Genomic DNA, 14432 nt, shown 5'->3' on the forward strand with positions numbered 1-14432 from the left:
ATTCCACATTTAACACTTAAAAGTCAACGGATTCAAAGCCTTCAAACATCAAAATGTTCCACTCATTCAAAACACATGACAATGTCAATTTTACTTTCAAAATATCTTTGTTTTTAATACAGTATTTCTACATTTTCCATAAGTTTAATTTGAAATGCCCGGAAATATTTGAATTTCGGAATGATTCGAGACTTATTTTCGTTGATTTAACCAAATGTTTGTTTGTTCCCCCAACCCCACCCTCCTCTTCGCTGGATGTCTCTTCAACCAGACTCCAACAGGTGCTCTATGTAGTTATTGCCTTTAACTAAACCAATAAACCCCCCATAAACCATGCACTACTGTCTGAGGGCTTTCCAAAAAAATACATCTTAAATTGGCAGAATAAAGCACGCATCTAGGGAAGTATTCTTCACTCTCCCCTGCTCATTGCAAGGGGACAGTTTGAACACAAACATCATGAGAGTATTGGATTTTGATTTATGGAGCTGATAACATCAATATTACAATACATATTTTTAATGTTGCAACTTTCTTGTATCATTTGAAATCATTCATCACCATGATCTTATTTGCATTAATAGTCAATTTTCTCATTTTTTTAGATCATCAGCTCATAGTGCCAGCTCTGAGTTTTCTAATAAATAAATTAGGATTTGCCTCATTCATTTTTGTCCATGATTCTAAACCGAAAAAAGTACAATTACACTGAAGAGAACTCGGGTGTTACCTTATTTTAAGCACTATACTATCTAAAGCTACTTAAAAAAAACAGACCAACAACATAATCATGATTTAGTTTGAGTTGTATTTCCCACAGGTAGTGTTGCTGTTAGTGACTAAACAGTTCTATCATGCCAACCTGTAACTTCCATAATAATACAGTATATCCTATTAGTGTGATCTTTCCCAAAGGCAAGGAAAGTCTTAAATAGCTTAAAATTCCCTGAAATGAAAGTCATCATGCACTGAATATCAGCAGCTTTGACAGCAGCTCATTCATCAACATTCTGACATGAAAGGACAGAGAGTGCAAGGACCACAAGCACTGGGCTACTGTACGCTCACTGTGAAAATGTGGCTCATTTTGAGCCCCATTTTCCAGTACAATCAAGGTCCTTTGTACAGAATCCCTTAGACTGGTAAAAAAAGTAATTCTCCATAGCAAAATTATCTTCAAAGAAAATATATATTCCTTACACACTCTTTAAACATACTGGATAATCTCAGATTATTTACAGAGCAGTTTGATTGAATGTGTTTACTCTGGAACACATTCTGCAGTATCCCGCATCTTTTGGGGAGTTTTGCATAGATCCGAGAGTTGTGGTAATGCAGCAGCAGCAACAGCAGCAGCAGCAGCTCATGCAGTTCAGGCCGGGCAGGGAGGATGCAGATGGCTCAGATGTATTTGTTGGCCAGGTTCTGAACATCATTCTTAGTGAACTCTGTGCCTTCCACACATGACAGGTGCTCAAACAATTGGTTCACGTGGCGCCGCTCGTCCTTCTCCAGCAGCATCAGTGCGACCTGAGGACACACAAACACAGGCCTTCATTTAGAATGGAAAATGAACCGTGTGCCAACGCAGTATTAGTTCCAGACCCTTACTGACAAGCTCTGTCCTCACTTCACCTTAATTCTGTGCATGGATGAGGTTTGCTAGTGTCTTATATGTGTAATGCGCTCACTCACCGAGAACCTGTTAGTAGTATGAAGATGATTGAGGTGTTTGTAAACTAGGTTGGGGTCCTTTTTCAGAAGGTGAGAGTCTAGCACTTTGATGATGAAGCTGATGGTCTGCCCATTAAGCTGAGTGCTCAAAAACTGCGGAAGTAGCTCTGGATCTGTTGAAGCCAACATGTCGGCACACGCCGCCATGTTGCCACTACTGCAGGCGTTGTTTAATGCTTGGCCAAACTCGTACGCGTTGCTGGGTTGGAATTTGCTGCTCAACTCTTCCCCGAAACAGCTGTCAGACTGAGAGTTTGCTACAGTTGATGCTTCCTGATCACCATCCACCTGTGACGGAGAAGAAAGCATAGACATGCATTTATGTTAAGATGGCTGAGTAGAATTTAAGAGCACAAGCTCTTTATTAATTCACTACCAATAATGTTTCAGGGATGCCAAATATGCTTTGTATTTATTCAAAATGTCTGTCTCTACCTCTGTAATAGGGATGACCTTCCGAGATTTAGTTGGTGACGCATCGACCAGACTTTGCTTGAGCAAAATTGTCACCTCCTCCAGCTCCTTCTCTGCCTCCTGCACATTGGGATCCCGATGCAGTACCTCCTGGAGGTCTGTGCTGCATGCCAGGTAGTCCTGGCGTGAGGAACAATAAAAAATATAGGCGCTCACTCACACAATAGAAGAGAAAACATAAACATTGGTGACTTTTATACTAACGTTACAGATGACTGCCAAAAGCAAATCATAAATTCAAAAATGTATTGAACCTTAACCTGCATGACTTTCATCATATTGGATTGGCCATCTGTCCTCACCTTTAGCCCTTTATTGGCCATTGCTCGTCTGTAGAAAGCCTTCTTATTGCTTGGCTCCAGTTGGAGTGCGGCGTCACAGTCTTGCTTGGCCTCAGAAAATCTTTCAAGCTTCAAGTAGCACAGAGCTCTGCCAGCACAGATACGCACACACATACGTTCACATATGTTTCTGTCCACTAATATCACATCTGATTATGACTCATGTCGTGTCATTTCATTTTAGTTAGTTTGAGTACTGCTTGTAGGTTTTTGTGTTGTTTGGTTTTTAACTGTTGTGTTTCCTTGAATGCAAAAAAAAAATTGATCAGCGAAGTACTAGTTTAAACCGGCATTTTGGTTATTATTCTAGTTAGTTGTCGTGATGTGGTTTCACTTTGTTTTTTTGTTTTTTTAAGCAATGTTTGCTTTTGAATTTGGTTAAGTGTTTTTTTTCCCTCCCAATTTTCCTTGTAGTTATTTCATTGATGTGCTTAGCAGCAGCATGTGTTTACTGTGTTTGCTCTGGTGTGGCTCCAAAGTCTAAGTTGCTCTACAGCAAAGCCCAGAGCAAAACAAACACAAACACAATAGGCTATTTCCACCATCGCAAAATCAACGTCATGAATGAAACTAAAGGGGAGGGGGTATTAATTTTGTGAATGCAGAAAACAAGTAGGAACTATGAGGAACACGTATTCATTATTCATTATTAATGGAAAAAATAAATGAAATATTTGGTATTTACAGTGTATAAATTTGAAGGGAAAAAAAATGAACTCAAATGTTTCTAACCTGTTGGTGTAGATAGTACATTCCTCTGGCTTTATCTTAAGGCAGTCCGAATACTTTCCCAGGGCTTCTTGGTATTGGCCCCTTTTCACAAACTCATTCCCAGCTTGCTTCATATCTGCAAAACGAACTTCTGCTTTCCTTTCTAGATGACAAAAAAAAAAATTGTCTGAAAGAAGCAAATCCAATCTGATTTATGGCATTTAAAACGAAAGAAAAGTCAACTCGGGCTGATTTGTGGGTCAAGGACGTGCAGACCTGACTTATTTGTAAAACGGTCTGAGTTCAAAACTGGTGGAAAAACAGTATTCGAATTCTACAAATTACATTTGTTAGAGTATATTTTACTCAAAAACAAGTCTATTTGGTTCCACTCTGAAAACAGGGAGAAAAATAACACTTGGAAGAGAGTAAAGTATTCAGAATAATTTTTTACACTTATGCAATTTGGACTGATTTGCCCCGACACTCAGAAATTATCAATATATTTTACAAGGAGAGCTTTTGAGTCAGTTAAACGTCATATTAACAAGCAATATTTAAAGAAATATTTGACATTTTTAAAGTAACCTTCCCAACACCGTATATGCCGCTATGGCAATGTTATGCAAAGTTCTGTTCAAGCAGAGAGCTGGCGAGTGCATGAATGAGTCAATCACAGCTCAGCTTGGCGACGTAATAGCTGAGAGAACATTTATAGCCTCCTTTCACACTTAAGAGCATAATCCCCTAGTGTGTCTGCAGGTAGGCTAAAAACAGCAAGAGCAAGTCGCTTCTTTTTTTTTTTTTTTAATCGCAAACCTGCATCTTTGGCAGCCTTCTCAGCCCGAGCCTGGAGGACTTCGGAGCTGGGCGGCTCCTCTCTGCGGTGCTGCTGTGCCCCAAGAGGAACCAAAGGAATATCCGGTAGTTTCTCTCGCCAGTCCGCACCGTCCTGCTCAATCAGCAAGCGGGTGATCCTGAACGATTGATTGACAGGAATGCGAACATATGAATGTAACATCCCTCTAACAAAACGTAAAGGAAGAGTTAAGTACAAACATAAACAATGACTCGTGAAAAATGTGCATGAGACTGTGAGCAGCCAGTGAACAGTTTAGCGAGACGTAGAGGCTAATACCTATTGACACTGTCATGTGCTGCCTGCACGCTGACGTCTATCTGGAGAACCGTCTTGTAATCCACGTAGGCCTTACGGTAGCGCTCCAGGGACTCATAAGCCATGGCCCGCCGCAGGAGGGGCTTGAGGGAGTAAGGCTGTAGCTCCAGAGCTCTGCCGAGTATAAATAGATGTGAGGAAACCACAGCAAAGGATCAATTTGCGTAGCAGATGCCGGTGTGAGAGAGGTGTCCATCTAGATACACCTGCTTGGACAATTACTATGTATATTCAGTGGCTAATGCAGTTGTTGGAAAAGTATTGACTGAAAAATATTTGTATCATAATGCACCCCTCTTCTGTAGCAATAGGGAAACCAAAATGTTAGAAACACCTCTCAATATGATGTGAGGATTTTTTTTCCCCAACATTTTGGTTACCTAATTTGCCTTTATGAAAGCAGCACAACATCAAAATGGCCTCTTAATACAACTGTTTGTGCTTACTCTTAAAAGGGAAAGTCAACCCCCAAATTATGAAACCCAACTAGTCAAAAATCTGTTTTGATTAATTTTTGTTAAAGGGACAAAACCCATCTCAGGGGGCAGACATTTTGCAACTTTTTGTCGACCAAAAATGATATCACAGTTGCCATCTCAGGTCACAGCCAATCACGGCTCACCAGTTTTGTGAAGCTAAGCCGTGACTGGCTGTGACCTGAGACCTGGCAACTGTGATGTCATTTTTGGTCGACAGCAAGTGGCAAAATGGAGGTAGATTTTGCTGCTTAACTCATGTTCCACAAATGTTACGTATATATTTATCAGAATGTCATGTTGAGACTAGTGGAGGCACACACAAGCATTTCTTTGGGTTGACCTCCTCTTTAAAAATTATAATATAGAGATGAACTATTATATTAAAGTGGTCAATTACAACATTGTATGAATCATTTCTGAAGATTACGTATTTGTCACCATTAACCAGTAACGTTCCTTTTCACTCATGGTCAAGGTGGAACTCACTGCGTGCAGTCCTGTATGCAGTCTTGACTGTTGCCATCTTTCAGGTAACAAGCTGCTCTGTTCGAGTACAGAATACACAGGTCATCTGGACTATCAATACCTGCAAGAAAAACAAAATCAAACTATAAATGCTGAACATTTAATCTAGAATGTACATTTCCAACAATGTCCACCTAAAAATGACAAGCAAATAAGTGAGGGGTTAGTGTTTCTTGCATTATCAACATTTGTCTCTTTCAATTACGTCAAGGCAATAATAATGTATAACATTCTTTTGCGATAGATCTATTTTATGATGTGATACAAACACAAATTCCAACCCGTAAAAGGATTAATATTCCAAGTTTGAAAAACTCAAAACAAGCCTAACAAGCTAAACCACTCCTCCAACTTGTTTTCGAGTTCCTTCAATTGCTTACAGAGAAAACATGAGCCGATTTTTAATTTTGGGTCCTTGTTCCCGATTACATACATTCACTGGCAATATTAGGTACTCGATATACAATTAAGAGTTGTATAAAAGATTTATCCTTTACCAAAGTCAGACTTTTGAAGATGATCTAAAATGGAATGAAATTAGATTATGGGAGCTGACAGTCATGTGTAGAATGTTGCAAAGACACGATGACTTTAAACAGTCAGTCACAGACTTTCATCATAAGGAAACAGTCACAAATCAGCACTGCGGTGGTGACTACATTAAGGGAGTCCAGCGCAAAGTAGAGAAACAATAAGCTACCATCAATATCATTCTTCCTCATTCATTCGCTTGCTACCCCAGTGAGATTTACAGCAGCAGTGCCATCTAATTTCACAGCGACTGACCGGCAGTCATGTGACCAGAACAGACCTGAGCAGAGAGGCTTAATACCAATCTGAGGCTAAAACCAAAACGCCGTCCATTCGGAGCAACCCCAAAGTGTCGCATCACTCCTCTAGGGTGAGAGTCCCGACTCACATCCACATGTGAGGTTACAACTTATATGACTTGCTGAGGAACATACCAATTGGTTTGCTTGAATTTCATTTGAAACAGATTGAAATTCAGACATTACGCCGGCAAGGTCATGCCTTTTCCAGTGTTGATCATTTGAAGCTATATTTATTCAGATGTGGGCGGAGGTGTAAGAAGGTGAGGGGGACACGTACCAGTTTCTTCTCTCAACACATTAACAAGCTAATCAGTTGAGTAGTTAGCTCAATGTCATTCATGTCGCACAACAACCTTTGTTTATATCCTAAGACTTTAATAACAAGATGCTCGGCCTTACCTTCTTCACTATATCCTTGAATGGCTTGGGAGTATTTTTCCAGCGCTTCGCCAAACTGTCCATTCTTAAACAGCAGGTTTCCTTCATTCTTTAAGCGGGATAGAGACAAGGGGAGGGCTCCACACAGCACATCGAGATTGACAGGTTCGCCAACATTTGGAGCTGCTGGAGTTTCCTTGCTGCTGCTGCCGGCCTGATCAGCCTGGGGGGACACTGAGCCCCTCTTGACTGCTCCATTAGCTGCCTTTTCCTTGCTTTCTTGTGGGACTTTGTACTTGTCTGAGCTGCCACATTTGCTTTTCCAGTGTCCGTGATGGGAGTGCGAGGACTCGTTGTGTGGGGCCCCGTCCCCTTTGCCATGGGGCCTCTTCTGCGCGTTACCCATGTCTCCCCTCTCCGCAGGAGCAGCTGAGCAGCCGTCCCCTCCCACAATCTGGCTGGGTTCAACCGGACAATCTAGGGGGGAGAAAGAGAGTGAGAGAGGGAGACGGAGTGTGTGAAGGGAGGAAGGATGAAACACACCCACAGGAAGCAGTCAGTGGTTACATCATAGTTGGGGGAGGGTTAGGATTCAGAGCACTTGCAGGAAGCGGAAGGGGGAATTACAAGAGCGTTGGTTGGGGGTAGGGCAAAAAACATATGCGTGCGTACAGTCGTGTCACGTGGTCATGCGGAAAGAGATTTGTGGTCAGAATGACTTCACAAGCAGGAGTAAGGGCACGACCTAAGGGCAGCCATCCACAAAGGCAACTATTGCTCACAAATATACTGCAGGCTAAAATTACATGCCACAATTTTACAGCTCCACAGTCTATTAAAATAAAATACAGAAGCTGGGTAATTAAAGTCTGCCTTTAGCATATTGTAATATCAGTGGCAGATAAATTAAAAAGTGCTTAGCACATTAGCATAATATAAAAATCATAGTTAAGACACACTTAACTCTATACTATAGACCAGCAAAAACAATATATAACGTGCATATAATAAGGTGCAGTGTCAATTGTAATGGCAAAAATACTACAAGTATATACAAGAAACAATGATGTAACTGGCAAATGGGCAGTGATGGACTTTTAAAACTATTGACATGTATTACTGTAATATGATAGAGCTATTAATTCATACATTCATCATAGTAAAAAAAATTATGGCAGCTGCAGTGATGTAAATAAGGCTAGGTGCTGGTATAGTATTGGGATTTGTCTCGGGTATGTGAATACATGTACATTTTTAATTCAATGTGTTATGATGATTTGAGTGGTGTGACACAAACTGCATGAATTGAGCTGTTTGCAATATGACTCTCCACCAGTTAAAAATTAAGCGCTCTCAATATGCTTTGTCGTTCTGTATGCATAACTTTAAACTAAAAATCACAAAAGTAAATATCTCACTAAATGAAGCATACCTCTCAGACGGTGTCAGTTAAAACGGAGTGTAATATTTTTGCAATATTTTTGATGCGTTTGTAAATGCTGTGGAACGTGGAAATCTGGATTTTAAATAGCGTTATAAATGCAACAGTTCAGGCGCTTTTGATTTGCCACTTTAACTCACGTAACAGTAAATCATCTTCAGACTGACATGTTGCAAAATAAAAGATAACGAATTGATGCAATTACACTGCGTTCACTGGTCCTAATTATTTTAAACTGTTGATAAGATTCGATTATTTTTTTTTCTGTGCAAGTGCGAATCAATCATTTATAACGTTTGTTTGTTTTTAATATTTAACAATACTCACCACGAGTCTGCTCCAATATTGTCTCTTGGAAATCCTCCTCCTGCTCCTCTTGGATGATTATTTTTTTGCCTTTTCTCTCTTTTCCGTGTCGCACCTCTTTCACCTTCCTTGTAGTTTCAGCCAAAAGTTGCTACATCACAAATAATTACACACATCAGAACTGGTGATGACATATTATTACGTCAGGACAGATGATCGCAACCTATGATCACAATGACCATACGGTACTTCAACAGTTTTCGTGCTGTAGTGTGATGTTACACAAAAGCAACGACACCTGGGGGACAAACAGGGCAACTGCAACAACAACAATACGACACAATAAGACAATCCCTAAAAATTGATTAAAATTAAGTAACGTTAACAGTAAATATTTCAATGAACTTTGGGGCATGAATTTCAAATAATCAAATGGTAACAGTGCGTACAGAGGTTTGCTCACTTGTGCAACATTATCTCAGTTGTTTTACTTCCCCTCCCTAAAACATTATTTTTCTCCCCATTTAAATTTTTATGTTATAGGTTACTGTAATATTGCATTTTTTAAAAATGACTGTATTCATCTTAATCTCATTTATTTATGTGTGTAGACTTTTTATATCCATTGTTGATGTTGTCTTCCAAGTAAATGTATCCACCATTCATGAAATTTGAGAGTAAATTGAAATGAGATCATCTGTATTTTACTAGACCCCCACACAATTGCTATTTAGTACTTGCAAATTCACCGGTTCACACATTATAACGTGGCGCAAAGAAATACAATTATTCTTGTATTTATCGTGGCAAATTATTGTCTCCAGTATGTTTCTGTTGTGGTATCTACATTTGAGACAATGAACAATTATTTTTAGCCTAAACAGTGGAAAATAGCTGTTTGCTCAACCAACCAAGCATTTGCTCAACCACACGTCTTGGGCGGAACTTGGCTACAAGAAAAACTGTCCAATGTGCACTGCTCATAACCTTGAAATGTCATAACAAAGATGAACCCTGATGTATAACTTACAGTGGCTGCAACATTTTGTGGCTCTTCTCTCAGCACCACTGTCAGGTCTTCAATAGCCATTTGGAAGTTACCCATTTCATTGTGCACAGCGGCACGTCGTAATAAAGCTGGAGAGGAAATAATAACTCATTACTAGCACTGTAAGGAGAAAATAAACCGGACTATTGGTCAAAAATTCTAAATCTGTTTTCAGATTAAATAAAATGTTGCATTACATTTTCCGATTTTCTGGAGGGTAAAGCCACACCTTGCTTCAAGTCAAGTGTTTAAAAACAAATATTTTACTGTGGCATGAATATATCCACATTTCACTTTTTTGAATTGAACAGTAAAACACCCGGATATATTTATTTAAGGGAATACAGTACCTTTCACGTTGCAGGGTTCTAGATCCAACACACTGTTGCAGTCGTTCATGGCCTTTTGCCATTGCTTGAGTTTGATCCCCGCTTGGGCTCTGTTATTGTATGCAGCCACCGAGGGCATTATGGCGATGCTCCTGTGATTAGATGATACAACCACATCACCGAATATCTCAAGGCAGGCAGGGAGGGCCGACATATAGAGAAGAGAATTTTTAAAAGTCTAACCTGGAGTAGTATGCAACTGCCTCCTCGTAATCATTTGCCCTAAAAGCTTCATTTCCTTTGTCTTTTTCACGCTCTGCCAGAAGATGTTTCATTTCTGCTGTCAGCACTGGATGTATTGGTGAACACAATTTTGATGTTAGAATTGCAAAACGATGTATTTGGCACCGTATGACTAAAAATGAATTGAAATGAATTACATAAAGGATCCACTTTAGTCGTAGGATGTGCATTGCTAATAGGTGGCGGTTCGTTTATAATGACATCACCATCAATTTTCTGACATTCTTTCTCCACATCAAACCTAAAGGAAGATGTTTAATGTAGGGCAAAATACATACATGGATAAATGTTCTTTTTTCTTAATTAGACATTTTGTTTAAAAAAAATCTTGAAACAGAAACGCATACTTGTCCCATTCTCGATAATCTCGTGGCTGTACACGGTTTCGTTTATGAGGAATGTTCTGTTGGGGGAAAAAGATCATGTTGTTATCCAGTTGAATAGATTATTTAAATATTTCTGTAGACGAATGAGACGTTACTCTGCTGAGTGGAACCGAGCAATTGGACCCTCTTATAGGTGGCATGTTTTGATCCATAACATCCTCAAACATTAACTGTTTTTTAAGGGAAGTCTCTGTCACCTTGGTTTCATCTTGCCAAATCTGGGGGGGAAAAAAATCAAACTTTTTTAAAATTTTTTAGGATACATTCATAATAAATAATTAAGTAAAATAGAGCACCCTCAACTCGTCGGCAATAAGGCTCCATTCATCTGCTGGAAGGCTGGAGGATGTGGTCACAGGATTTTCCTTCCTAAGAGCTCGGCTCCGAGGGTTCAGTTTCTCTAGTCGACTTTCACAGAAGTCAATTAAATGAGGATAAATGCCCTCCTTGCCAGACCTGGACATAGCAACACTGTGAGGCTGAATGTGCTTGTTTCCATTTTAGAGCTGATGACCTCATTTATTATTGTACGGTCGATTGTACTGCATGTGCGGATGCTTTTTAAGATGTATAAATTCAAACAAATTAATCTTAACAACCAAAACAGAAACTGCTGAATCTATCATTGACATTTTTAATGAAACCTGAAAAATATCATGATGTTATAATACTTTGGTTTGCCTAGATGAGCCAAAATTTTACACAAACTACAACAACATAGCCATAATAGCTGGTCAATGAAAGCTGAAAATGTTGTTTGTCAAGCACAATTAGGAGACAACGTTCATCTTTGCAATTACCTGAGTAATATAAGGATTTTCTCCAAGTATTTGGCATCCTTGCATTTATCAATATAGTCATATTCCATATGCTCCACAGGGATCTTCATAGATCTGCAGTCAGAAGAAGTAAAATTTTGAAGAAAGGCAGCTGAACTCATGGCTATAAACCCACTTTAGTGCACCCAACTTTAATATAAACAAAAACAAAATTTTGAATAGCGGATACTTTTCTCAAAGTAAATGCAAAGGCACTACTTGTCGTTATTTCCTCTAGTGCTTGTTGTTAATCACCCACACTAAGACCCCCGGAAACGGCGTTATAAAGCGTCGCCCATGGAGACGGGACAACATTTCATACGTCATCCGATGACGTCAAATAGTTCCGTTCACATTTATAATTTACGATTCCAAATTGTCAAACCCGAACAATTTCATTCATTTATTCGAATTATTCATAAAAATAAATATAACAAAACAATACAAGTGAATAAACGATTCAAGTGTATTTATGTGTCTGTCTGTCATGTATGTATGTATGTATGTATGTATGTATGTATGTATGTATGTATGTATGTATGTATGTATGTATGTATGTATGTATGTATGTATGCATGCATTTATTTATTCATTTATTCATATTTCTTCATTTTCAGTGAACCAGAGTTTTTCAGTTCATATGACTTCAACCAGTAGATGTCGGTAAAGCGCATTAAATCTGGTGCCATCTGGCCGTAAAACAAAACGAAGGATAAAATGACGTAACTTCCCGTTAATGTTACCGTTGCCTGATGGGAGCTCAGCATCAACTGTCATGCGATGTTTGGATGCCTTACACCAGTGTTTCCCAACCACTGTGCCGCGGCACACTGGTGTGCCGTGAGAGACGTTCAGCTGTGCCGTGGGACTGTCCAATATTAATTACGGAGCGCATTGTAAACAGGATCGCCAAACCACTGGTCAGTTCGCGCAAGGCCTGGTCAGCCACTTGCTAATCGTGCATGTGTGGAGAATCGGAGAATCTTGAGATTTCATATTGCGTCGATATGATTGTATTGCATCGGCACATATTCAGTTTATGTGTGTGTTGCTGTGTGCTTTTGCTAACAGTGACAGACACTATGACGGTTGTGGTGCGTTTGTGGTCCGATGGAAATCAGAGAATGCACTTCAACCGGAGAACCTGGATTGGTTATTTTTCACATACGTAAAATAAGCAGTCAAGTCGAGACTCCTCGACTGTGATAGCCACTCAGCTGCTGTCAGAACAGCAGAGCGTCTTTAAAAGTGACTTTGTTCTTATTGTTGCAATGTTTATAGACCTAGTCTAAAACAGTAAACAAAATCACGTTGATTCTTTTATTTTAATCACAATCACTTTAAAGAGTTTATTTCTTACACCGTCTAAAACCTTTTTAAAAAACTGTCACTTTTATTTAAAAAAAGGAATACAATTCAAAGAATATATTCAAAGAATATTTAGTATTTATTTCTATTAAATTATTCGACTCTTCATACATATATAGGAATAGGACTCTACGTGTTGTACAATATGAAATCTCAAGATTCTCCACACATGCACGATTAGCAAGTGGCTGACCAGGCCTTGCGCGAACTGACCAGTGGTTTGGCGATCCTGTTTACAATGCGCTCCGTAATTAATATTGGACAGTCCCACGGCACAGCTGAACGTCTCTCACGGCACACCAGTGTGCCGCGGCACAGTGGTTGGGAAACACTGAGTGCCAAAAGTCCCAATGATCGTGGGGAGCAGGGGGGGCCCCATTTCAACCCCTTACACTGAGTGCCAAGCAGGGAAGAAATGGGTACCATTGTTATAGTCACTGGTATGACTCGGCAGGGGTTTGAACCCACAACCTCCCAATCACAGGGCGGACACTCTCCTCTTAGGCCACTGAGCTGGTAAACACTTGTATCGTAGTATAACACTTATTGTGTTATACTACGTGTACGTGTACACCTATATGCGCCTAAATATTGTGATCCAATATATCTACTGCAATTTCACATTAGATTGCTGGTTTGAAATTTGCTTTTAATATTATTTTTAATAAACATTTATGTTAAAACTTGTCTGGCGTCTTATTCCTTGTTTTTATATTCGCCAATTAAAACGTAAAAATCAGACATTTGGTTAACTGCTTTATATGACAATACGTGTAGGTACACTCCACGAGGTTAAAAAAAAAGGGAATAAATAAATAAATAAATAAATAAAGGGTTAATTGCACAACAAAAGTATTTCCTCGCACCGAACCAAGCTCTTGCCGAGCAAGAGCCCGAGTCACTAACCAGTCGGCTATTTCGATCGGCAGTCTACAATAGCTTGCACTGTTTTGTACGGGCGATGTGTATTCCAGTTATTTTACGTGAACTGAATCTTTAGAATCGGTTCACTCAAAATATTTGTTCAAAAGAATCGTTCACCAAATCATTCGCTACTTTCTTATTTATTTTTTATAGTAGTTTTTAAATAACGTGTATACCTATGTACGCCTAAATATTGTTATCCAATATATCTACTGCAATTTCACATTAGATTGCTGGTTTGAAATTTGCTTTTAATATTATTATTTTAATAAACATTTATGTTAAAACTTGTCTGGTGTTTTATTCCTTGTTTCTTTATTCGACAATATTTTATCATAGAGAATTTGCGACACAGTTGCTCGTGTAACCATAAAACCATTCATGTTCCATGTACTGAGAGCAAGGCTTCCATAGCGTAGTGGTTAGTTCTCTGGGCTTTCACCCCAGCGACCCAAGTTCGAATCTCAGTGGGACCCGAAAAGTTTTATCATAGAAATTTTGCAACACAGTTGCTCGTGTAACCATAAAACCATACATGTTCCATGCACTGAGAGCAAGGCTTCCATAGGGTAGTGGTTAGTTCTCTGGGCTTTCACCCCAGCGACCCAGGTTCGAATCCCAGTGGGACCCAAAAAGTTTTATCACAGAAAATTTGCAACACAGTTGCTCGTGTAACCATGAAACCATACATGTTCCATGCACTGAGAGCAAGGCTTCCATAGGGTAGTGGTTAGTTCTCTGGGCTTTCACCCCAGCGACCCAGGTTTGAATCCCAGTGGGACCCAAAAAGTTTTATCACAGAAAATTTGCAACACAGTTGCTCGTGTAACCATAAAACCATTCATGTTCCATGTACT

At 39.4% G+C, this 14432-nt stretch overlaps 1 protein-coding gene and 1 long non-coding RNA gene across 2 annotated transcripts; one reads left to right on the forward strand and one right to left on the reverse strand.

The window, feature by feature from the left end:
* Positions 1 to 788: 788 nt before the first annotated feature.
* On the reverse strand, positions 789 to 11522 carry LOC125974915 (sperm-associated antigen 1). The gene is made up of 18 exons (XM_049729854.2): positions 11266 to 11522; positions 10762 to 10921; positions 10561 to 10683; positions 10427 to 10482; positions 10217 to 10320; positions 10020 to 10125; positions 9798 to 9928; positions 9430 to 9536; positions 8421 to 8550; positions 6674 to 7129; positions 5403 to 5502; positions 4399 to 4551; positions 4080 to 4237; positions 3282 to 3423; positions 2511 to 2637; positions 2170 to 2328; positions 1696 to 2022; positions 789 to 1530 (listed from the first exon to the last, which is right to left on the reverse strand). Exons 1-18 carry the CDS (start codon positions 11403 to 11405, stop codon positions 1402 to 1404), a joined length of 2808 nt encoding a protein of 935 aa, XP_049585811.1. The 5' UTR covers positions 11406 to 11522; the 3' UTR covers positions 789 to 1401.
* LOC137840644 (uncharacterized) lies at positions 5498 to 7147 on the forward strand. The gene is made up of 2 exons (XR_011087469.1): positions 5498 to 6342; positions 6439 to 7147. It is a non-coding gene; the product is annotated as an uncharacterized lncRNA (long non-coding RNA).
* Positions 11523 to 14432: the final 2910 nt, after the last annotated feature.

The sequence above is a fragment of the Syngnathus scovelli genome, chromosome 9, assembly GCF_024217435.2.
Source record: "Syngnathus scovelli strain Florida chromosome 9, RoL_Ssco_1.2, whole genome shotgun sequence".
Taxonomy (NCBI): Eukaryota; Metazoa; Chordata; class Actinopteri; order Syngnathiformes; family Syngnathidae; genus Syngnathus; species Syngnathus scovelli.

Coding starts and splice junctions, on each gene's coding strand:
- LOC125974915 (XM_049729854.2), bottom strand. CDS start 11,405: ATGAGTTCAGCTGCCTTTCTTCAAAATTTTACTTCTTCTGACTGCAGA. Junction 10,126..10,216: donor GACTAAAGTGGATCCTTTAT/GTAATTCATTTC, acceptor CAATACATCCAG/TGCTGACAGCAGAAATGAAA. Junction 1,531..1,695: donor ATACTACTAACAGGTTCTCG/GTGAGTGAGCGC, acceptor GTGTGTCCTCAG/GTCGCACTGATGCTGCTGGA.